We start from the raw sequence: 25170 nt of genomic DNA, 5'->3' as shown, positions 1-25170 counted from the left end.
TTTGCTATTTGCAGACGGTCCCTGTTCACTCGTTGCACAGCCAGCTGTGCATAGACGTCAATGTAATTTCTGCAGCTTGAAAGACAGCGATTTTTGATAAAACTGGCCTTGTAGCGCATTGTCTAGCTTACAACGATGGGAACGAGGCATTGTTTATGTTATGACAACGTATATCTCATGAGTTATTGATGGCGGAAGTCCGAATCTGTGAATAGCTTGCCAACTTTACCTAACTCAAGTGTGGAGCCAAACGACAACAAGATTCTCAGAGGGCGGAGCCAGAGAGCAGTGATTGGTCAGACCATAGACAATATAGAAGACAGCGCGCTAGCGTATCTAGTCTATGTATATCTATGGTCAGCACGTCTGGTAGCATCTCTGGCTGCTGTTGATCTTGTTTTTGGAGTAAAACACGGTAAGAAGATACATACTTCTAACCAGTAGCGTTGTTTTGTTGTACGTTAAGTCAGCGACTTGTGAAGAGTTGTGTTTTGTCGTGTTTGAGCAGTTGGTCCGGACGCGTTAGCTAGCTAAGCGGCTAAGTTAGCTAGCGGGCTAATAAACACAGGTGGCTAACTTACCGCTGAACACCTGTGTTAGTTGCTGCCACAGCTGTCCTCATTATTAGAATGACCTTCTCAACCTGTATTTCTCTGCTGTGTATTTTAGCTTTTAAAAAAGTTATTTTACTTTAAGGTTAACTGAAACCCATTGAGCTGCACTGAAGTTTAACATTCAGCTGGTTTGAATTAAACTGCGCTTAACTTAACATTGCGCAACATTACCTCTCTGAATCTCCATAATTTCATTAAATTCCTTCTCTCTTCCACTGCTCAAGTTCAATCCAGTATATAAAATGACATTAATAGTGAATAAACTAACAACCAGCCATTGTATTTATTTATTACTGTATGTATTTGTAGTAAAACATGAGTTGAAACATCCTACTTTTGTATCTAGAACTGCACAAGCCGTTCATTTTCAGTCACCTGATGAGTTAAACTCCCCTTTTATGTGAGGTTGAAACAGAAAGTCTGAGTTAACAAAGAAAGTTCTTTATAATTTGCGATACCTGTTATCTCTGACTGAGGCTTTAGTTTTTGTTGAGCTGATTTACATGTAGAAACTTTGTTCAGGAAAATTTCTCAGTAGCTCAGAGGACAGGCTGCTTTTTACACAACCTTGTAAGAGAATGTCTGTCAATGCTTTCAGCAGAATTTAGAAACACAACACTTCCTAAACAGATATTTTGAGGCTGTGAGGTTGAACATTTGAGAGTATATCAGTGTGTTTGTGGTCTTTCTGTTTCTAGGTGGAAGCTGAATTAGTGAGGATGACTCCTGTTCCTGTCATCTCTAAGCTCCTCACACATCTTTACCTGCACATGAGGAAAATCACTCCTGTAGAATGCAGGTATGTTTGTCATTATTATAAAAAGATGTTGCCTGGTGACCTGTCAGAAACCCATTATACAGAGTCAGCCAAAATAATGTTTACACACATCAGGAAAAGAAAAACTTGCATAAATATTTCAATACCAAATTTATTCAGACATCATGAGATTAATAAAAGTTATCTTTGGCCTCTACAATTACAAGAGGTGCTCAAAGTGGTGGCCACTGGCTTCCAGACATTTCTGTTGTGTTGTAGACGTCACTTGTTAATGCTCCATTCATGAGGGTAGCGCCATCTGTTGGGAAAACATCGTACAACAGGACACAGAGTTATCGTGATTTGATCAAACTTAGAAAGAGGAATCTATATGTGTAGAAGTACTTATACAAATGAAATATTTATTAAAGTTTTTCTTTTTCTGATGTGTGTATACATTATTTTTGGCTGACTCTGAACTTAATGAGAACAAAACTGTTATTTAATTGTTGCTCTGAAGGCTTCTTTAGTGAAAACCAGCTGGTGTTCTGCTTTGAAACAAACTGTGTTTTTAGGTTTAACCCCACAGTTTCTGAATGAACTGATAGTTTTTTTTTTCCTGATCAATGTGGACGTTATAATTGATGGTAACATTTACTGATCATATAATCAGCATGACAATATAACAGTATAACATTCTGACCACCTGACTAACACTGTGTTGGTCCCTTTATGCTGCTAAAACTCCTCTGACCCAGTGGTTCATCAGAACCTCTGGGGATGTCCTGTGGATTCTGTGGGTCCTGTGGGTTGCAGGGTGGATCCTACCTAGACCAGGCTGATCCTGGACCATCCCACAGATGCTCCATCAGATCTGGATGTGGGGAGTGTGGAACCCAGGTAAACAGTTTAGCTCTGTCGTGTTCCTCGGACCACTCCTGAACAGTTTTTAGTTTGTCCTGCTGAGGGAGGCAGCTGGCATCAAGGACTGCTGTTGCCATGGAGACTAGGGGGTTGTTTGTCCTGCAGTGTTTAGGTGGTGGGACATGTCAAACATCCACATGAATGTCAAGGTTTCCCAGCAGAACGTTGCATTAGAACAAGATGATGGATGTTGTTCTCTTCAGCTGTCAGTGGTCAGAATGTTGTGGCTGATTGGTGGATCTGTCTGCCTTTACTCTGACATCCAGAGTTATACAAAAGTGTAGTATGTGTGCAGCGCAGAAGAGATTTACTTTATTGTATGCAGTTTTAGTGGTCTCATCAGAGAAAATCATATCCATATACAGATTTTTATTAATTCCAGGGCTGGTTCAGTAAAGATTATAATAATAACTACATCAGATAATTCTTGGTTGCAGTTGGAATTTTGCAGCCTGAGAGATGGTTGAGATGGTTTGCAGTTCTTGTTTTAGCAAAATATGTTATAATAGAAGATCTTTATTGTCATTGTACATGAATTTATCTGCAAACCAGCAAAGTGTATCAGTCTGAGGTATCTAAAAATAAATAAGTAAAGAAAAATGCTTCTAAAGCCAATAATAAACAGAATATTTTGAGGGAATATTCTAAAAAGGAAAGAAAAGCTCCATTCTCACTCCTCTCAGGATAAACTGTCATTAAAATTGACTTTAAATTTAGCTTAAACACAAGATAAAAACATTTACTTTCATTACTGATGTCAAGTTTTAATAAAGTTCATGCTACTTTTATAAAATGATGAAAGTGAATAAATTGTATTTCTGTCATCTGTGTTTGATTTCTGTCTTTTCTCCTGTCATCCAGATGTTCAGAGGGAGATGATGCCACATCTGGTCCAGCTGATGGAAGGTCTTGAAGTTCTCTGACTGGCCTCGACTGAAGATGGTCGTCTCACTGGATTTAAGGTTCAGATGCTCAGTAACAAACTCCACCAATGAGCCAACAGGGAAGCTTTAGGTTTATTAAATGTTGCTACTGAAGGTTTCACTGTTTTTCTTTGTGAATGCAATGTGCTCCAACTGAAACTTGAATTAGAACTTAGAAGTAAATCTTTCCATCTGAAAGGATTTAGTTGCATTAATAACCTCATAACATTCTAATTTTTCTTCCAGTCTTGGTTGGAAATAGAATCTCTGTATTGATTCAGGTAAAAACTGAACTTCACAGCATGTTGGAGCAAAACAACCAGATGAAAACTGTGATGGTGTTGGATTGTCAGACCATAATGTTGCAGCTCAAAGCAGCTTTTCTAGCTCAGTTCATTCTGACATTCAGCTATGAATCAACACAGCAGATGGTGATCCATGCTGTGGAAGTCTCACATCTCCTGATTTAATGGAGCTGCTTTGCACTTTTTACACTGTTTATTCACCAACACTTTATTTAATAAAAGTCGCATCTAGTTTTTATGAGGAATGTGATGTTTTAATTTCTCTGTGAATAACTGCAGTCTAATGCAACAGCTGGAGTTGTAACATCTGTCCTGATATTGATCATGAAGTATTAATCAGAATGATCAGATGAGTTTGTTTTTACTGCCAGCTACCATTCAGTCTGAGATATTAAGAATAAATAAATGTGCATAATGTGGAAATGAACAGATTCGATTTTTATTTATTCCTACAGCTGCTGCAGGTTCCAAAGTTCCAGAATGTGGAGGAATTTAGTCTCACAATCACAGATAAATATCATCTGAAAGTCGGGTTATTGTTGTTTATCAGCACAATACAAAAAGATTAATGTTAGAAATATTCCAGTTAAGACTCTAGAATATCAAGATTTATGTAAATTTACCTCAATAATATGAATGTTCAGGTTAAGATTGTACAGTGATATTTATTATGTAAGTTTAGCTGATTAAAGTTTATGACTCTGCACTAAAATATTATTTAAATTGACATCATTATTATAATATTTAGGGTCAGACCCTACAGTATTGAGATTAAGAAATCAAATATTTTATAAAATGTAAATACACTGAACTCATTTGGATATATTTAAGTGAGACTCTACAATATTATTTATGACACAAATCTATCTAAATCAAAATTTTAATCATTTTCATGCCAAACATTTACTGGACTGATTTAAATATTAAAATCACTCCTTTCTAATCCTCTGCTGTACGTTCAAACCTGAGGCCTTAAATAGAAACACACAAGTATCTGATTGAAGGAACTTCTGTAGAGTCCTGGTTCCAGAACATGATGATAGAATTATAGACAAACTTTAACAAAAGCTGCCTGAGAGTTTACAGGTTTTTATGTTGGATTTCTTCAGTAATTTAATGAGCATTATCAGCAATAATCAAGTGGTCATTTGATGAACTTCATTTCCTAAAACATCCAGAATTGGAGCTCATATCTTTGACAGCTGTAAAGTTTCTGCTCCTTCAAAGTTCACAACACAATGAATGAATTCCTAAAACACTCTCAATGCTGGAGAGCGTTTGTGATGCTGAAGCAGTGATCAGTTTTTCTGTTTCTTCTCTGGAGATGCACAATGAGGGACGTCTGCAGAGACTGAGAAAGAGTCTCACCACATCCTGACATGAGGAAAAAGACTTTATTGAAGACTACAATGAGAAAAACTATCAGACAGCAGACGGCTGCATTCAAGGTGGACTCTGAACATTTGATCTGGAACAGGAATTCAGTAACTGCAGCATGAGCTTCATTTCAGTCTGTAGCTGCTGAATTCATGGATGAATCATCTGGCACTAGAGAAGAAGACCATCAAACATCCACGTCAGCTGATGGAGGTCCAAGAGTCTCACCAAACAAACAACCTACAGAGTGAAGACCTCAAATCTGATTGGACGGCCTCCTATTCAGCCACGTGTGAACAAATGCCTCTAAGTTGATTTGTTTTCTAAAATAAATCTAGTTTGAGTCCTAATCTATGCCTGTGTGTTTGCTTCTTTACACTGCTGTTAACAGTTTAGGCTGTTAGATTGTTCCAGATAAGACAAGTACAAGATTCTTCAGAGCCTTTCTACCACGAGCCTGACAGGAAGAACTCCAACAGCTACTGAATGTTCCTGTGGTCTCCTCGAGGCTACAGGAGGAGCCCGACGAGGACGAGCCGGTCCACCTGATGGAGGCCAGTCGCTGCAGTTCAAAGCCAACACCGACTACGTGGACTTCTACTGGACCACACGGAGGCCTTCAAACCGGACCAACAAGTTCACCGACTCCCCGACTCGTGGGTCTGAGGACGCCGCCGAGCCTCGGTCCAGCCGGCCTCCTGTCTGTGGGTGTTTGAGTGCTGAGAGGTTTGTGGATGTAAGTGAACGTGTCTGTGTTGAAACAGCAGCTTTTGACTCAGTAACGCCGGGAAAAACCAAGAGCTCCTTTATTTGTGACTTCCACTAAAAAACTGATGAAAATAAGTTTGCCAGGGTTCTGACTGATAACAGATTATTAAATAATGAAAATAATCGTTTAAATATTCCTTTAAACAATCCTTTTAGGTCTACATTTCCTTTACACTGACTTCTTGGTATATGTACAAGTATTTTGGGTGGAATATACACTGCAACAAATTGCTGTAAAAACACAGCATATTTTGTACAGTAATATACCGTTCTTTGTAAATACAGCTGAATACTGTAAATTCATGTGTTTTTAAAGAACAAAATAATAACAGCAAGCTGTCGTACAATCTTAGAGCAGATTACAGTATTTTTCTGGTTTGGATTGATTTGAGGAGTGTGATTGTTGCTGCAGTCCGACTGTTACTCGTCTCTGCAATTTTTCCTACACATCACCGCATTTAGCAAACAGCCAACACAAAGAAGTGACGAAATAGGCTTAAAATAGTATATATCAGTGATTTTACTCATTACTGAGGGAATAAATAGGAGAAAAGGAAGAAGTGAGGACGACGATTTTCGGCCCTCAGACCTGCAGGGACCACCTGTAGCTGATCCATCCTGCTCCGGTGGTTCACTAAACATGGTAACTGTGATTTTTCAAAAATTCAGCCTGATTTTTAATTCTGTCCGTCTATTTTATGTTTTATTCTTTGACAGTAACATAAACATAGCCAGGTTAGTTGCTGCTTGGTGTTAGCCACGAGTCGCTAGCATGAATGCTAACGTTTCCCCACACTGTTAGCTAGCTAGCAGCTAGCATACGTCCCTTTGGCTGCAGAGTGGACAAAACTTTGGGTCTTTCTTTTAAACCAGACCAGGAAAATGAATTTCTAAGCAACCAGATCCAACTAGGTTAGGTTAGGTTAAAGTTTTAAAACAGGTTTGTGGGATGTGTCATGCTGCTTTTCTCTCCACTTACCAAAGGTAAATTTGGGTGTTATGCAAACGGCTGCAAAAAATAGATTTAAATGTGTACTGAACTAAATAGCTGTTCTAAGTGGAAGCCTCTGTTTTGCTTAATAATTTGAGTTTCCTGTTTATTTTAGTTTGTATGTTTGTTTTTTTTTTTTTTTTTTTATTAATGTGACAGAGTTCCATATTAAGTTTAAGGGATCTTTGCCTACCACACCTAATATATTCTTTCTTTGTCATTTCGTTGTACGTGCTTTCTTGGTAATCAACCCTGAGAAGGGAACAAAGGCCAGCCAGGAGAAGGTGATGTTCAAGAGGTCAGGAAGCTGCTCCAGAAAAAGGCATCTACTGTAAATCCTCATGTAACCTCCTTTATAAAAAGACTCATGGACTCTGAGTGGAACTTCATGTAAACCCACAGCACCTCTCCACACAGAACCTCACTTTCACAAAGGAAAAGCCCAGTCTGCAACCAGATGTTCAGGTTGTCATTTTAAGGTAACAAGTCTCAGTATTGTGTTAAGTTCCAGGTTTGTTCCATGACGTGGTATTTATTGAACATGATCAAGAGTTATGAAAGACTGATTCTAAAGGCAGAGTACCTGAAATGTGATATGCAATTTCTAAACAGATTGTTGACAATTGTTTTTATAGATTTTATTTTACAAGACTTGAATTACTTGAAATTTGTTAGTTGCTGAATGTGTTCAATGCAGTAGTTCAATAATTTAAGTGACATGTAGGTATCTTTTGTTACAGTTCAGGAAAAATGGAAACCAAAATCAGTGTACTAGAACATGCACAATGAGAACCTGTTCAGCATGAGGAAATGATTGTATGTTACTAAAATTGAATGGGTTAGATAGGTCAGTTTTTGAACTATGTTTGATACAGAGTTGGCTTTAATAAAAGCTTACTGTTGAAAAGTGATCTCTTTTCAGAGCCATTTCTATGCTATGCTATTTCTTGAAATAGCTCTCTAAACAGCATAATACTGTCATATTTTTTACAGTAATAAACTGTTGTTGTAGAATACGGTAGGATTACTGTAAAATAACAGTGCGCTGCTGGCAACTTTTGCTGCCAGCTCTTTACTGTAAATTTACAGGCCAATTTCTTAGAGTGCAGCATTTGTCCTGTTTTTGTGTTGCTCCTCAGTGACCCTAGACAGCCGGGTCGTAATGTTTTTTGAGCAACACACCATACTATGACGTTTTTACAATGATGGTTCTACTATGAAACCAGTTTGAGATGTTCAGGCGTTCTTTGTGTGAAAACTCAGAGATTTCAGGTATCAGAAGGTGGTTTTCAACTTTCTTTGTTAACTTTCTGCTTCAACTTTAAACTAAATTTCCTTCACTAGCCCAGCCCTCTGGACTTCCAGTAAGCTGTGTTCCTATTGGCTGTCCAGGTGGCTGCTTGGTGTTATCAGGAACACCTGAGCAGCTCAGTGTCTTCCTGCTTTATTTAGCTGCAGACAAACATTTCCTCTGCTTCTCTCCACCACTGAACCGGGTTTGGCTCTGTTGCTCTAGTTTGTTCTTTAGGCGTTGGCTTGCAGCTTCCAGCAGTAAAATCGTCTTTAATGTGTTTCTTGGTGTGTTTTAGGGCTTTGTACTGGATAGTTGTCTTGGTAAATGTGGTTCTTTAGCCACAGTTACCACATGGTGCTAATGTGTGCAGTGATTAGTGGATTTGGTGCAGCTGAGTTGTGTCTTTATCTTGGCTGTAGTGAGTCTTTAGAGGTTTTTGGTCAGACACATTCTGTATTCTTGTTTGTGAACCAACGTTGGTTGTCCAGAAGGTAAGAGTTCCTGTCCTGACTCTCTGTTCTCAGAGGTTCTCTGGTAGGCTGCAGGAGACTTTAGCGTTTGGGTTGTACTAGTTTGGTTTTTGTATGGTTTCATTTGGACGACTATCTTGAGGCCCCTCCATGTGGTTTAGTGAGGTTTTCTGCAACAGTTCTACAAAGCAACCTGCAGCAGAAGAGACTTTGAGAGTTTTTAGGAAGTTCTGGAGACCAGACTTTAGAGCAGCAGAAACATTTGTCAGCAGTTTGAGCAGGAGAAGGTGAGCTTCAGAGTTGAAATGAGAAGGAAACCTTCTTGACCCGTGTGGTGAGGTCCTGTACCAAGAGTTTGAGCAGGTTGTGAAGAGTCTGTAGTTCTTTAGGCTGAAAGCACAAGAAGAGTCGACTCATTAAAGGAGAAAACAGGAGATATTGTTGGTTCTTCTGTCGCTCTGCAGTTTCCTTAGACTGAATATCAAGTTTATATTTTAAATGATTTCCCATGTGAGCCCAAGAAGACTTCAATAAACTCCCTCCATCCCCTGGACACAACATATTTTATTGCAATGTTAAATTATTTTTTTTTAATATGTTTTTGAGTTTTAATCATAGTTTTAGCATAGTTTTTTCTCTTTGCTTGTTTAGTTTTGTCATCTGTGTGAAAGGTGCTAAACAAATAAAGTTGAATTGATAAACTGAATAACTGACTAACTCATGATTGTGACAACAGAAGTATTTTCATTGTGATTTAAGGGTTTATTTCATTTTTAAGGTTGGGGTTAAAATGTTGACAGAAAAAAAGATTAAAGAAATAAACTACATTTTAAAAAGCAAGTAAATCAAAGGATTAAATTAAGGATCAAATTAAACAAAATTTTTAGAACAAAAATATTAAACATTAAAGATGAAATATTTTGATGATTAAACATTTTAAAAAATACAATTAAAGAAGAATATTAAACATTTAAAAAAAATACAAAACATGTAATTAGATTATTAAACCTTTAAGCAGAGAAAAGTTTTAATTAAAAAGTTAAATGTTCAATTAGAAAATTGAATCTTAAAGACAAAAAAAACTTTAAATAGGAATTAAACAGAAAATACAATGAAGCATTTAAAAAGAAAATTCAACATTAAAAGGTGGTAAAACATTTAAAAAGAAAAACCTCAAAGTTTTAATCGAAAAATTATACACTGGGAAAGAAAAGGAAATTTTTCAAGCAAGCAGATAAAACATTTGGAAAAACAACAAACATTAAAAAGACAAAACATTTGGAAATCAAATCAGACATTAGAAAAGAATAAAAGGTGAGAAAAGAGCAAAACTAAACATTTAAAAGAAACTAAAGACAACATTTGAAAAGACACCAGTTAGACTTTAGAAGATCAAATTAAACAAAAGAGACAAAACAATCAAAAAGAGCAAAAACAGATAAAGTCTTAAAGCGTTTTCTAGTCTGAAATGAAAACATCAAGTTGTTTCTTCAAACATTTCCTCTTTCTATGTTCTTGGTTTGATTGTGGACAGATTTACTAAGAACTCATTTCAGAAAACTGATTTCCAGATAAAGTCTACTAGTAGTTGAAGGCATTGATCAAACTAATGTTACCTTCTGATCTCCACAAACTTTACTGTTCAGTGAAGAGAATCAAAGTTTGTTGAGGATTTCTAAAAAACCCACAGGTGAAGGTCTGAGAAGAACTCAGATGGATGGTCTAAATGTGAAATCAAGACCCATGGTCACAAGTTTTAAGGCTTCTGTTAACCAGAAAGTTCAAACTAACAGAGAAGTACTGAGAAACTTTTAAAACTTCAGTCCTCAGACTGTCTGAAGGTTCAAATTAACAGAGAACTACTCAAGAACTTTCAAGATTTCAGTCCTCAGACTGTCTAAAGGTTCAAACTAACTGAGAACTACTCAAGAACTTTCAAGATTTCAGTCCTGAGACTGTCGAAAAGCTCAAACTAACAGAGAACTACTCAGGAACTGAGAAGATGTCAGTCCTTGGACTGTCTGGAAGTTAAATCTAACAGAGAACTACTGTGGGACTCAGAAAATTTCAGCCCTCAGACTGTGTGAAAGCTCAGGTCCTGAGGACTCGGGAGGTCTGGAGGCTTTGAAAGTCTTGGAACTGAGGGTTCCACCCTCGAGCACAAAGGCTGAAGTCCAACCTCCTGAGAAAAACGGTCGAGTCGAGACTCTAGTTAAAAAAAAACTCAAAAACGACAAAAAATAGATGATAAATGCGCAAAAAAAAGAAGAATTAGTATCTGAGCGAGTAGCTCAGGGGGATAAGAAGAGGACTACCAAGTGGAAGGTCGCAGGTTCAAGACCCGCCACTGGCAGTTTTCTTTCTTTGTCTTTGTCAGGATTTTGATAAAATTTAAGAAGTGTCTGGTCTTGAACCAGCGACCTGCAGCTCCATAGGCAAATCCTTAACTCACTGAGCTACAGATCAGATAAAATAACATAATTTCGTCGTCCCTTTGTCATCGTAGTTTCTGAAGTGACCACATGGGTGGAGCCAAGGCGGAGTCTGGGTGGAGTCAGGGCGGACAGTGGGTGGGGAGGTGGGTGGCGGCCTCCCCCCTCTACTCCCCCACCTCCCCACATCACCCACCACACCTTCCCCCGCCCGACAAGTTCCTCGAGTCTCCACGAGTTCTTCGAGTCTCCACGGGTTTTACTGAGTTTCTGGAGTTTCCACGAGGTCGGAGGCAGAACAAGTTGTCATGAAGAGATGTTGAAGTCGGCCAGGATGGAATGACTTTTTACAGCAACTAAAAGGACGACGACTAGAAGAGCAGGTCTTTAACCACTATCCATAAAATCCATGGAGTCAACTCCAGAGAAATGAAAGAAGGTCAACTTTTATCAACGTCCATCCAGATGTTCAACTTGGTATCTTTACTTTGACATTTTTAGCACCACAAGCCTTTAGTATCACACTTTATTATCATTTATTAGGACTTTATTGGAATCCACCAGCAGATTTAGTTTTTGTTGACAAACTTTATTATTGTCATCGTGGGACTGCAGTATTTAAAACTGTTCCTTCTATTCGACCTCATGTTTATTAGTTTTAGTGGAGAAAGTTATTTTAGTTGTCGATTAGTCTCTTAAAAACCAAATAATAAATTGGATTAGTCAAGAGGTTTAAATTTCTTACTTTGTCATATTTTAAATATGACAAAAAATTATATAAAAATGAAGCATCTTGAGACAATTTGACCTGTAATTGGCGTTATATAAATAAAATTGAATTAAAATTGTATGTATCTTGTAATGTTGGAGTAATTCAGCCATATATGTTGGAAAACACATTTTCTTTGTCCATTAATCTGTTGATTGTTTTCTCCACTAATTCATTTCTTGTTTTGGTTTATAAAATGTCAAACCCAAATATATTCAGTTTACTGTCATAAAACCCAAAAAGATTTACATTCATGATGCAGGAATCAGGCAGTTTTTCACTTTTTATTAGTTTAGTCAGAAAGATAGTTGATAATGTGTGAATTGTTGCAGCTTTTGAGTCGTAAAAGGTTTTAATCTTTGGGGCCGAGTGTCAAAAAACATTTAGAAACAAACATCAACAAAACACTCAAAGATTTGAACATCATTTGCATGACAATGTCTAATTAAAGGACATTTATTTCCAACGTAAATGTGTGATATTCATCCTCTGGAGCTTTCTCTTCACATCGTCTTCCATCTGGACTGGTTTGGTCGGGAGCATGTGCAACAAACATTTGAAAAACTGCACTTTAACATCAATGAATGACACTGAAGTTTAATCTCTACATAAATGAGACTGAGTCTGGATGTGCTGCTCTGTCATTAACTCCTAAGTTTAGGGAAAGTTCAAACAAAAGAGGACAGTTCAGATAAGACTTGAGAATGAGCTTATTTTGAACAAACATCTCAGACTTTCTGAGCTTCAGCACCTACAGCAAGATATTTTAACAAGCAACTCAAGAGATCCAGAAGTTGGAGAGAGTTAGCTTTAGCTGAGCCAAAGAACATGTGGGACGCTAACCTAGCAAACATTTCAGACTTTTCTCTGTGAATTCTGAGAAATAATTTACTATTTAATGACAGAGCTACACATCTTAACTCAGTCTCATGAAAACAGACTCTAATTCAGTATCATCCAGCCATAATAAAGCGCAGTTACCCAAAATGTTTGTTGCATGAGCTCCAACAAAACCTGTCGAGGTAGAAGGCCACTTTGACAAACAGGAAGTGGAAGATTCCAAGCAGATTTATAGAAGGGGGAACCGGACTGTACTAAGTGTGGTCGAGTATAGAGAGGTGTTTTGTGGGTTTTTAAGGCTGATAATGATTATTAGTGAGACATTTGGAGTAGATATTGATTTGCAGTAAATGAAAGTATTTAAAATCTTGGAGTTAAACTTTAAAGAACACAAACTCTAACAGAAAACTTTGTTGATACGTTTTTGTTTTGTTTACAGATGTTAAAGGAGTTTTATTCGTGACGTATAACCAATCAAATCACTCCAGAAGACAGAGCGACCACAGGTAGATTAAGGTTCAGAGCCAAAGTAGCACCATTTTTAAATGTATTTATTATCGTAAATCAGTAAAAAATAAAATACTGATAATCAGTAAATCAGTCAGCCCACAATTACTACAATTCTACAATGTATGTCTCTTTCCTTTGACTTATTTGTACAATATACGATGTATATGATGTCGTTGTTTAATACCAAAGGCTATACTATGATGTTTTCTAAGAGACATACGATGCTACTGTGTTTGTTCTGGCCCTGAGCCACTGCACTCCTCCTCTGTTGTTTTCTGTATTGTACTCAGCTGCATGCCTTCGTCCACCAGGCCTCCGTTGACTCGTCCCGCCTGCCGTCTCTGGAGCTGAAGCTGGATTGGAACAGACCAAAGTACAGTCCAATCACGATGTCTGCTGCCTCTCAAAAGGCTCCTTCATCTGGCAGGTGGCAGCACTTCTTCTGAGGGGAAGCTGAGCTGGCCCGGCAGAACTTTGGAGATGTGTTCCAGTGGTTGGTGGATGTGTGGGGAGATAGAGAGGGACCTTTGAATTGTTCAGAAAGGAAAACAGGAAACCCATTGGTAGTTTTAGTTTAGGGTGCTACTGCGGTTTGTTTTTGGGTTTTAAGAGGTGAACAGGAAGAGGTTTTTTTTGGTATTGATTATCTTTTACTTTGTTCCTGGTTGGAATGCCCATCAATGTCAACATGAAGTTCACTTTTAGTTCTGTTTATTTATTTTTATTTTACTAACACCCATTTGCTTTTAACCCCCTCACATGTTGTTGTAAACTTCCTCTTTCAAATAAATACTCGTCTAACCCTCTGGAAACCAGCGTTTGTACTGTTTTTGTGTTGCTCCTCACCTACTTCAGACAGCCGGGACAAAACAACGTTTTGTGGACTAAAGGCTTTTCTATGACGTTTTTAGAGCGACATGCTATAGTATGATGTTTTTAGACCAAAGGCTATAATATGACATTTTTTGGACGACATGCTATTCTATGACGTTTTAAGAGCAACAGGCTATACTATGACATTTTTAGAGCGACATGCTATACTATGATGTTATCTGAGCGACATGCTATAGTATGACGTTTTTAGACCAAAGGCTACACTGTGACATTTTTTGAGCGACATGCTATACTATGATGTTTTTTGGGCGACAAGCTATTCAATTCAATTCAATTTTATTTATATAGCGCCAATTATAGTCAAATTGTCTCAAGACGCTTTACAGAACCCATATGCCTGACCCCCAGAGCAAGCCAAAAGGCGACAGTGGCAAGGAAAACACCCTTTTAACAGGGAAAAAAACCTCGAGCAGAACCCGGCTCTAATGTGGGGGGACCCATTTGTCTGCTGGCCGGGCGGGTTGAGAGGGACAGAAGAGGTAGAAAGGTAGAGATAGAGGTAGAGGGTTACAGTTGGTGGGAGAACAACTACACATCTGAAGCATCCAGCTCTGGGACCAGGGACACTCTGAGAAAGGACACAGAAAGAAACAGAGTGAGTGTAATGCAATAATGGTATATATAGTAAATACATAGGTAGTTAGAGAAGGGCTCAGTGCATCAAGAGAGGTTCCCCAGCAGCCTAGGCCTATAGCAGCATAACTAGGGGCAAACTAAAGGGACATCAAGAGGGGAAGTCAGTTGTGCAAATGAAAACACCAGCTCACCCCGTCAGGGTCACCCAGTCAGCCCTAACTATAAGCTTTGTCAAAAAGGAAGGTTTTAAGCCTGGTCTTAAAAATAGAGAGGGTGTCCGCCTCCCGAACCCAAACTAGGAGCTGGTTCCACAGGAGAGGCGCCTGATAACTGAAGGCTCTGCCTCCCATTCTACTTTTAGAGATTCTAGGAACAACAAGTAAGCCTGCAGTCTGAGAGCGAAGAGTTCTGCTAGGATAATATGGTACTATCAGGTCTATGCTACGACGTTTTTAGACCAAAGGCTACACTATGACATTTTTAGAGTGACATGCTATACTATGATGTTTTTAGAGCGACATGCTATACTATGACATGTTTTTAGAGCGACATGCTATACTATGACATGTTTTTTGGGCGACATGCTATACTATGACATTTTTCGAGCGACATGTTATACTATGATGTTTTTTGAGCGACATGCTATACTATGACATTTTTAGAGCGACATGCTATACTATGACGTTTTCTGAGCGACATGCTATACTATGACGACTTTTGAGTGACATACTATACTATGATGTTTATAGAGTGAGATGCTATACTATGACATTTTTAGAGCGACATTTTTTGGTTTGGTATTTTAATTTTAAGGAATTTTTATTAGTAATAAAATACAATAACTTCACTCATACATTATAGTGTCACCAAAATCACTGGAGCCATCAGTTGGCTTCTGCTGGTCATACTACAACACTTGGTTTGAAATTAAGTACAAAATCTGAATTTTAAGGAATTTTTATTGGTAATAAAATTCAATAACTTCACTCTTATACATTGTATTGTCACCAAAATCAGTGGAGCCATCAGTTGACTCCTACTGGTCATACTACAACTCTTGGTTTGATATAAAAACATTCTTTCATAATTTTAATGAATTTTATTATTATTTTTATTAGTAATACAATTCAATAACTTCACTCTTATATACTGCAGTGTCATCAAATTCACTGGAGCCATCAGTTGGCTCCTGATTTTGGCTTGCTCTGGGGGTCAGGCATATGGGTTCTGTAAAGCTTCTCGAGACAATTTGACTGTAATTGGGGCTATATAAATAAAATTGAATTGAACTGATTGTCACACTACAACACTTGGTTTGACATTAAATTAAAAAAAAAAAATTTTAAGGAATTTTTAGTAATCAAATTCAATAACTTCACTCATACATTGTATTGTCACCAAAATCACTGGAGCCATCAGTTGGTTCCTGATTGTCATACTACAACCCTTGGTTTGATATAAAAAAAAAACAAACAGAATTTTAAGGAATTTTTGTAGTAAATAAAATTCAATCACTTTACTCTTAAACACTGCAGAAAAAATAAACTCCATCCAATCATCAAAAGGTCCTACTGATCATACCTTCACGTTTTTTCTTCCAAGTATTGTCCATACAGTCCTTAACTTGGAAAATATTATTAGCTGTTTAACATTATGGTTTAAATGAATCAGTTAACGCTGCAGCCTTGTAAGAAGGCATCTTATTGTCTTTCTTCCCAATCGTCAGTACTTGAGGAGACAGGCTAAACAGTTTAGTTTGGTATATTACTGTTATCTGATCCTGTATTTGATGAGGATTCCAAGTTCCATTACTATTCAGTATCATGTATTTGGACAAACGGGTGCACTGTGGATCTAAAAATATAGCACCACATATATCAAGAGAAGAGCCATCAAAGCTGATTTACTCACAATCCTTAAACTTCACACACAAGCTGTACACTAAATAGTGTGCACAACTTCACATGGCAATAAACAACCCAAATAAAATAAAATTCAGTTACTTTTGGTTATTAATGTTCCACAATCTACCAAAAAAATGGATGAGCACTTTTATCTTACAACAAAAAATATTTGAGATATATAACAACAATTTCATTACTAATAAAAAAAATCCTTAAAATCATGAAAAATAGTTAAATATCAAACCAAGAGTTGCAGTATGATCAACAGGAGCCAACTGATAGTTAGACAGAGTGTAATCTTTCTGCAGTTCATAAGAGTGAAGTTATTGAATTTTATCACTAATAAAATAATAAGCAAATAATAAAAAAATCCTTAAAATTCAGATTTTTTTAATTTAGTGTCACACCAAGAGTTGTAGTATGACAATCAGGAGCCAACTGATGGTTCCAATAATTTTGGTGACACTACAGTACATAAGAGTGAAGTTTTTGAGTTTTATTATTAATAAAACAATACTAAAACAATGAAAATTCCTTAAAATTCAGATTTTGTATTTAGTGTCAAACCAAGAGTTGTAGTATGACCAGCAGGAGACAATTGATGGCTGCAGTAAATTTGGTGACACTACAGTGTATAAAAGTAATTGAATATTTGTGTAGTGTCTCTCTTCGCTGTTGCAGCGGTTTTGCTATTTGCAGACGGTCCCTGTTCACTCGTTGCACAGCCAGCTGCTCATAGACATCAATGTTATTTCTGCAGCTTGAAAGACAGCGACTTTTGATAAAACTGGCCTTGTAGCACATTGTCTAGCTTACAACGATGGGAAAGAGGCATTGTTTATGATTTTACAAAGTACATCTCATGAGTTATTGATGCCGGAAGTCCGAATCTGTAAATACCTTGCCAACTTTACCTAACTTACATATTTTAATACCTAATAGCGATAAACTGCAGCCATTACAGGGTCGTTCACAGGACTAATATATGATAGCTAGCGAACTAGCATTAGCTTACCCTCATATGTCATTTAGTTCGTATCGTCTTGTCTTTGGCTTGATACTGCTGCATCGCCTCCCAAACTCTCCTGTGTGTCTCCTGAGTGTTTCGACTCGCCGCTCTCAGCTTTCTCCGACTCTTCTATTACTTTGAATCTGACAGAAAGCCACAGACCGAGCAGCAGGTGAACCATCGCCTCCATGTACATTGTTGTGTTGCGTTTTGTGTCGCACACAAATGGCGGTAAGCGACTTTCGGTCCGCCGTGCTATGACGACTCCACCCACGATGAGGTGGTACTCAATGTGATGGAAAAACAACTAAACGGAGACGAGCCGAGTCCAGTACAGTAGTGGCGAGCCGTGCCGCGCCGAGTAGGTGCTAAAGGAAACGCTAAAGGAAATGTTGTCTTGCACCGCGCTGTATCAACATTTGGGGTAGAGGACCGAGTCTTTAGCGGTTGCCAATAAAGTTTGTTTAATCCAAACCAACGTAGAGGTGAATAGCGCCACCCAGTGTATCGGAATGTGTTCACAAGCTCTGCATCAATCCATTACCTGGAATCGATTTGCCTTGACTTGATGTGCAGGGTAACCAATCAGGTGTTAGGATCCGCCCACCGACTTTGACGGCCGAGGTTGACAGATAAAATAAATTCATGATCCACTGCAACACAAGGACCATGAAATAATTAAATAGTGAAATAATATGTTTTTTTTTTTACCTAAAAGGAATTGCTATTTTAATGAATTAATGACATATTTAATAACACATTTATGTATTTAATTCCAATTTTAATTAATTAATGACATATTTAATTCCAATTTTAATTAATGACATATTTAATTAATTATTTAATGATGTATTTATTTATTTAATTTTGGCACATTTAGTCCTCCATGTATTTCAAGTTTTAAAAAAAGTTTGCAGGATGTGTCATGTTGCTTTTCTCTCCACTTAGGAAAAGTAAATTTGCTTGTTTTGCAGACGGCTGCAAAAATTAGATTTAAATGTGTACTGAACTAAATAGCCGTTATAAGTGGAAGCCTCTGTTTTGCTTAATAATTTTAGTTTCCTGGTGTTTTTTTGTTAGTTTGTATGTTTTTTTTTGATGAATGTGACAGAGTTCCATATTAAGTTTAAGGGATCTTTGCCTACCACACCTAATATACTCTTTCTTTGTCATTTCGTTGTACGTGCTTCCTTGGTATCAACCCTGAGAAGGGAACAAAGACCAGTCAGGAGAAGGTGATGTTCAAGAGGTCAGGAAGCTGCTCCAGATAAAGACATCTACTGTAAATCCCCATGTAGCCTCCCTTATAAAAAGACTCATGGACTCTGATTGGAACTTCATGTAAACCCACAGCACCTCTCCACACAGAACCTCACTTTCACAAAGGAAAAGCCCAGTCTGCAACCAGATGTTCAGGTTGTCATTTTAAGGTAACAAGTCTCAGTATTGTCTTCGGTTCAGTATAAAATACTTCAGTCCATGTGTCTCAGTTTTGAAGTTCCAGGTTTGTTCCATGATGTGGTATTTATTGAACATGATCATGAGTTATGAAAGACTGATTCTGAAGGCAGAGTACCTGAAATGTGATGTGCAATTTTTAAACAGATTGTTGACATGTTAAACATCATTAATTTTTTTGTAGATTTTATTTTGCAAGACTTGAAATTTGTTAGCTGCTGAATGTGTTCAATGCAGTATTAAATAATTTAAATGATATATAGATATCTTTCGTTACAGTTCAGGAAAAATGGAAACCAAAATCAGTGTACCTGAACTAGAACATGCACAATGGGAACCTCTTCACCATGAGGAAATGATTGTATGTTACTAAAATTTAATGGGTTAAATAAGTCAGTTTTTGAAATATGTTTGATACAGAGTTGCCTTTAATAAAAGCTGAATGTTGAAAAGTCATCTCTTGTCTGAGCCATTTCTATGCTATGCTATTTCCCGGGGCTTTCATTTTGAGATGTGACATTTTTAAATCATTAGTTTTCAGCAATGTTATCACTTCATATCATCACATTCTCTGATATCAGTTTTACAGTAATAAACTGTTTATGAAGATTATAGTACAAACAGTAAAATAACAGTATAATGGCACCAACATACTGACAGTAATATACTGTAAGCATAAACTCTAAACATCATAATACTGTAATTTTTTTTAAAGTAATAAACTGTTGTTGTAGGATACAGTAGGTTTACTGTAGAATAACAGTGCTCTGCTGGCAACTTTTGCTGCCAGCTCTTTACTGTGAATTTACGGGGAAATTTCTTAGAGTGTAGATGTATAGATAATGGTGTCATCGGCGTACAGATGGATGTGCGAATTGTTTACAGCATGGGTTATATTGTCGCGACGGCAAAGAAATCTGAAACACAATCATGAGCCGTGCAGAAAAGCTTCTCTGACATTGTATTTTATTTAAAAACTTGGCTGGAACAGAGAGCGTCGTGTAGATTTCAGACAATTATGCAAAAAATCACATTTTCCGTAGCACATTAAAAGGTGCAAAAAAGTCACAAACCTTTGCATAGGACTAAACTCTGCAGGAGAAATCAGCCTTAAGAGGACAAATATTGACTGTGGAACATGTGTGTACATGCAGTATAGAGCTAAGCAACAAGATGAACTGTCCTAAGAGACATCTCAGAAGAGTTTCAGACCTTTAGGAGTTTATCACTACATTACTGGGCTGTTTCAGGTTGTTATTGCTGAATGGATGTGTTAGTCGGGACACATCAGATCATTTTACTGTCTGAAATCACGTTAACACCGCTGTCATGTAGGAAATATATAAAAAATATATATGTATGTATATATATATGCAAGACCATTTCACGCACTTCACACCAATGCACTACCTAATTAAACAGCATTTTTCAGTTAAGAGGTTTTACTGCAGGAATAAATACAGTATCAGGGCAGGTTTTGGAACAAGTGATATACAGGTTATCATCATTTGACTAAATATGAGAGTTTAATATCTGCCCACACTGTTAAAATATGCATTTTATTCAAATATCACAATTGAAGTATTCTTATTCTGCAACTTGGAATCCATACTAATTACAATTACTCATTCCAAGGTTTGTATATTTAGTTTAAAATTACATTTTAGGACACAATCTTACCCGCTTCTTGTTGGAATGGTATGATCCACATTCACTCTATGGTACACACTAGTAGCAACCAGTTAGCTTAGCCGAACGAAAAAGACTGAAAACAGCGAGTTTGTGTCAATAAAAGTTTAGAATAGGTCAGTCCCTCCAGGAATTTGCAATGTTGCGATCGCGCAAATTCAACCAATCTCCGTAAATTCTGCGCGAACTTGCAATTTTGTCCAATCACTGCAACTTCTCCGCAATTTTGGCCAGCCTCCTGTGAGTTCCACCAATCATAGCAGTCCCCAGCGCAAACATAATGCACGTGCGTCACCGAATTCACTTTCCTTGTTTTTGGTTTGAAGATGCAGACATGTCCCATTCTAATGTCTCTCATTTACCAACAAAAATTACCGCTGAAGACGGTGCAAAATAATTAATTCCCTTATGTTCTTCACCAAAGCAGAAGTAAACTGTTTCACACCTGTGCAATATTGTGGTGGAATACAAAAAAAAGAAAAAATCATCGATTGACAAATGCTTTTCTACCACGAAACATATCAGGAGAACGGCTGAAAGGAGACCACAGACCAAACAAATCACCGTGATGGAAACTGTTGCATACAGATCTCTTGGAACACTGAAAGAATGAAGGGAAGTTAGATTAATTATTCCGCCAAGGAACACGGCGGAGTTATGTGACGATCTGCATATATGAATCATTCATCTGTTAGCAACATTACTCAAAAACAGACCAATTGATTTGGATGAAATTTTCAGGGAAGGTCAGAAATGACACAAGGACCAAGTGATTAGATTTTAGCAGCGATGTGGCTTATAGTCTGGATCCACGGATTTGTTAAGGATTTCCCATTAAGGTAGCGGCACGTCGTCTGATAGCGGCACGGTAACCATGGCAACAAGTGAACGCTACCTCAGCAGCCTGCTGACGATCACATCATTGTGATCCTACTACATATCCACCACTGTGGACGTATCGGAAATGATACAAGGAACAATTGATCAAACTGTGGGGGTGTTTCTGAGTCCCATCAATTCCTGCCGCCCGCTACATATTTACGTCACGCGATTTGGTATCCGTACATAACGTACACATGCATAACACACACCTGTGCTCACCGCAAGGTCAGGTAATGAACAGTCTTGGTGGAGGCCACTGACAGATCTGTCCAAATGTGATTCATTCAATAATAAATTTTCATTTTGTGCCTTAAATCTACCAACCACTTCAGGTTAAAACAGTATCTGGCTGCTGCTAATTTCCCACCATGGTAACCCAGCTTTTGTGTTAAATGGGTTGGAACGTCAAAGAATTCATTTTGGAAAAAATGTTGTCAATTATAACATTGAATCATGTTCTAAAAGCTGAAAACAATTCAACTTTTTAGCAATTGTCACTGTCTCCTGCCATTTCATCGCAAAAAATGAGCTTAAAACATCACAACTTACATCGCAATTTTTTAGAAAAGCGGCCGCAAAATCAGGCATTTTCGGGCGCAACAATCTTGAAAAATGCCCGGGAAATCCTGGAGGGACTGATAGGTCTAGTTTAATTTGTACTAAAGCGGGAGTGCAAAAATGGAAATTAACTCTTGTTGCTTGTGACCAATTATTTCATGGTTCTTCTTGGTTGGCAGAAAACCAGTACAGATTTAATAAAGTTTTAGGTGTTTTTTTTCTGTTACCTATCCACTTCTGTAACCTGAATATCTACTGAAGCACTGTGTTGGCATCACGTTTGATAACAGCTTTCTTTAGTAGGATTGAACTAAAGTATAATTTGCTGGTCAGTGCATCCAAACATGTCCAACGGGTGGTGCTGCAACTGAGTGTATTTCGGCCTACGGCCTTTTTGATGACGACCTGTCAAAACTGTCCACCAGGTGGCACTATCACTGTGAATGTATATCAGCCTAGGTATGTTATCAGGTCCGGACTGTGATCACACATGTAAAGTCTGAGGCAGATTGGAGCATGTACAGGCTAGTTTGACAGCACTTCCTGTGTCATGACGAATTGTCAAAAATTCTGCTAGCTGCTATTTCCACGTCCTCAGACTTTTGAGGAGCGTTTTGATCAACCATGCCTGGTGTACATCCTGGCCAAATTTCAGCTCTGTTGGGGTTACCCTGTTTGAGTTTACAGCTTTTGACATTTGCAAAAATTGGTCCAAAATCGTCTAAAAATTCAAAATTGCCGACTTCCTGTTGTGTTCTAGGTACGGTTGTCGATTACGTTTTTGTGTGGAGTTACATATGACTACTAAATTTCATAGCTGTAGGTGACACGTCCTGGTCGTAGAGCCTGCTTGAACTTTTCCAGGTGGCGCCATGGAGCCATTTTGGTTCACACCTATGCAAGCTCCATAAAATATCAAATTTTTTGTGTGCAAATTTTCACACATTTTCAAGTATTTTTAGGCCTTCAAAATTGCAATTCAAAAAACGGGAAAAAAGGTAAAAGAAGACACCCAAAGACGTTTCTTAATCTAGCTACAGAATTTGGTGACAGCACTAGCTGGGCAATAAAACAACAAAATATCCTTTTCACACTTCAGCAAAGAAGATATAAGCTGTTAACTGGTGAATTTCCTTTAGACACCTGATTTGTCACACTTTCAGTCTAAGCTAACTGGCTGCTAGTTGTGGCTTCATATTTAACCGACACACAAGAAAACTGGTTCAATCTTCTTGTATATCTCTCTGCAAGAAAGACTGTATTTCCAAAAATGTCTAATTTTTAAAACACAATCAGGTTTTTTCTTTCACTCAACAACATGCACACAGACGACATCCAGTAAAAATCAATTGTAGAAGTCAGCTTAGTGTCCGTACAGTAGGTTTTGCTGCAGAAGGCCACACTGTTGAATGCAGATTCAAGACAAAGTCAGCTGGTCTGTGATCCACAGCTGAACAGGAATGAGGGATTGCAAATGATATTGTTTAACTCTTCTTTCGACCTTCTTTGAAATCACACTGGGAGGACATGTCAAGATTTAAAAGGATCAGCAAGACTAGCACTCCTCCCTTCATCCGGGGGATAAAGATTATATTCAAAGTGCTATTTACATACATACATGTACATTTGGTCAAAAAATAACCACTCTATTTAATAAATTAAAAGTAACAAAAAGCAATATATTGTCTCAAAGGTAATAACACAATTCTTTAAAGGTGAAAAATAGAATTTAAGGAATAGAAAATACACGGCTTTGCAAAAAAAGACAGAAAGAAAACAACGCTAACACCCCAAAGTCCAGAGTTTCTCAACCTCCTCCAGCCCTGATTATAGGTCCCAAAGTTCTGGTGATCCCAAATTTCACTGATTACTTTCCTCATTTCAATCCTCTGACATAATTCCAACAAACATCATTATATCTGCTTCCCAACGGTCCTGAAAGGTTGTGAAACTTTGACCAAACTTTGACCAAAGCAATAAAAACAGTAATACTTTACGCATCTACATACATAGACCTTTCACACTCCAGATGCTGAACAATCCTGTGTAAAGACAGCGTTCCTCCTGTGTCCCAGAATGCCCCGTTGACGTTCCTTCAACACTCACGTGGGGGCGTACTGCTGTTAAAGTGCATTGGTTGGATCTCCTCTCGGACTCCCGTCAGACCAGGCTGAAGCCCTCGTACTGCTCCACGGCCTGCGTGAGGCGGCGGCACAGGATCTCTTTGGTCTGGTAGCGGGGCATGTCCAGCAGGTTGTAGCAGGTGTGGGCCACCGGCAGGTAGTGCTCCTCGGCCGTGGTGGACTGGATGACGATGCGGAGGCTCTCCATGCCATGGATGGGGATGCGGTCGCTGCCAGTCAGGAACACTGCAGGCAGGAGGCAGAGGACGGAGTTAGAACCAACCAGTGGAGATAAATACACCGTAGAAACACATTCACAAGAACAATAGAAAACTTAAAAGATGTAAAAAGTTTAAAAGAAGGAAATTTGGAAAGGTAGAGCTGGGTGTCATCTGCATAGCAGTGAAATTGCAGGGAGAAGATAAATAATGAAGAGGATGGGACCAGGAACAGAGCCTTGGGGAACACCAGAGGAGAGGGGAGATGGCTGTGATGTGAATGTTCTTAAAGCAGTAATCTGTCAGTATGTCTGTTTCTCAAAAAAAAAAATCCACACAATATCACTGATATTAGCCATAATATTATGTTTTAGAACTAGTCCTTATGTATACTTTCATCTAACCTTATTTTTATACTTAATTCCTTAAATATCTTTTTTGCTGTAACACTGCAACTTTCCCCACTGTGGGATTAATGAAGGCTTATCCTATCTTTATATATATACATAAATGTAACTCCTTAAAAGCAGATAGCAAACATGTAGTCTCATTTTATTCTAAAAAGCTAAGAAAAAAATTCCCAAAACAGTTGGGAAATGTATGTTATGAAGCTCATGGAGAGAATGCCAAGAGTGTGCAAAGCAGTAATCAAAGCAAAGGGTGGCTATTTTGAAGAATCTAAAATATAAAACATGTTTTGACTCATTTCGCATTTTTTTGTTTACCACATAATTCCATATTTGTTCATTCATAGTTTTGATGCCTTCAGTGAGAATCTACAATGTCAATAGTCATGAAAATAAAGAAAAAACATCATAGATAGATAGATAGATAGATAGATAGATAGATAGATAGATAGATAGATAGATAGATAGATAGATAGAT

At 37.8% G+C, this 25170-nt stretch overlaps 1 protein-coding gene and 1 long non-coding RNA gene across 6 annotated transcripts in view; one reads left to right on the top strand and one right to left on the bottom strand.

The window, feature by feature from the left end:
• The first annotated feature begins 45 nt into the window (after window positions 1-45).
• On the top strand, window positions 46-13786 carry LOC129348656 (uncharacterized). 3 transcript variants are annotated; one of them, XR_008601273.1, is made up of 6 exons: window positions 46-415; window positions 1313-1413; window positions 2130-2271; window positions 3157-4971; window positions 5035-5626; window positions 13286-13786. It is a non-coding gene; the product is annotated as an uncharacterized LOC129348656 (long non-coding RNA). The 3 variants fall into 3 exon arrangements; XR_008601275.1 differs by lacking the exon at window positions 13286-13786 and having other exon boundaries at window positions 3157-3257; window positions 4848-4971; window positions 5035-5250; XR_008601274.1 differs by lacking the exons at window positions 2130-2271; window positions 13286-13786 and having other exon boundaries at window positions 5035-5250.
• A 5978-nt stretch (window positions 13787-19764) lies between these two features.
• The window catches only part of herc3 (HECT and RLD domain containing E3 ubiquitin protein ligase 3), a 56877-nt gene continuing 51471 nt past the window's right edge, over window positions 19765-25170 (bottom strand). For all 3 annotated transcript variants that reach the window (XM_023291473.3, XM_023291474.3, XM_023291476.3), the window contains one exon: window positions 19765-24313. In XM_023291473.3, the coding sequence (XP_023147241.2) occupies window positions 24105-24313 (209 nt within the window). In that variant the 3' untranslated portion in view covers window positions 19765-24104. The remainder of the gene's footprint in view (window positions 24314-25170) is intronic.

The sequence above is a fragment of the Amphiprion ocellaris genome, chromosome 4 (assembly GCF_022539595.1).
Source record: "Amphiprion ocellaris isolate individual 3 ecotype Okinawa chromosome 4, ASM2253959v1, whole genome shotgun sequence".
NCBI classification, from domain to species: Eukaryota; Metazoa; Chordata; class Actinopteri; family Pomacentridae; genus Amphiprion; species Amphiprion ocellaris.
This window is presented reverse-complemented; position numbering and strand designations above follow the sequence as displayed.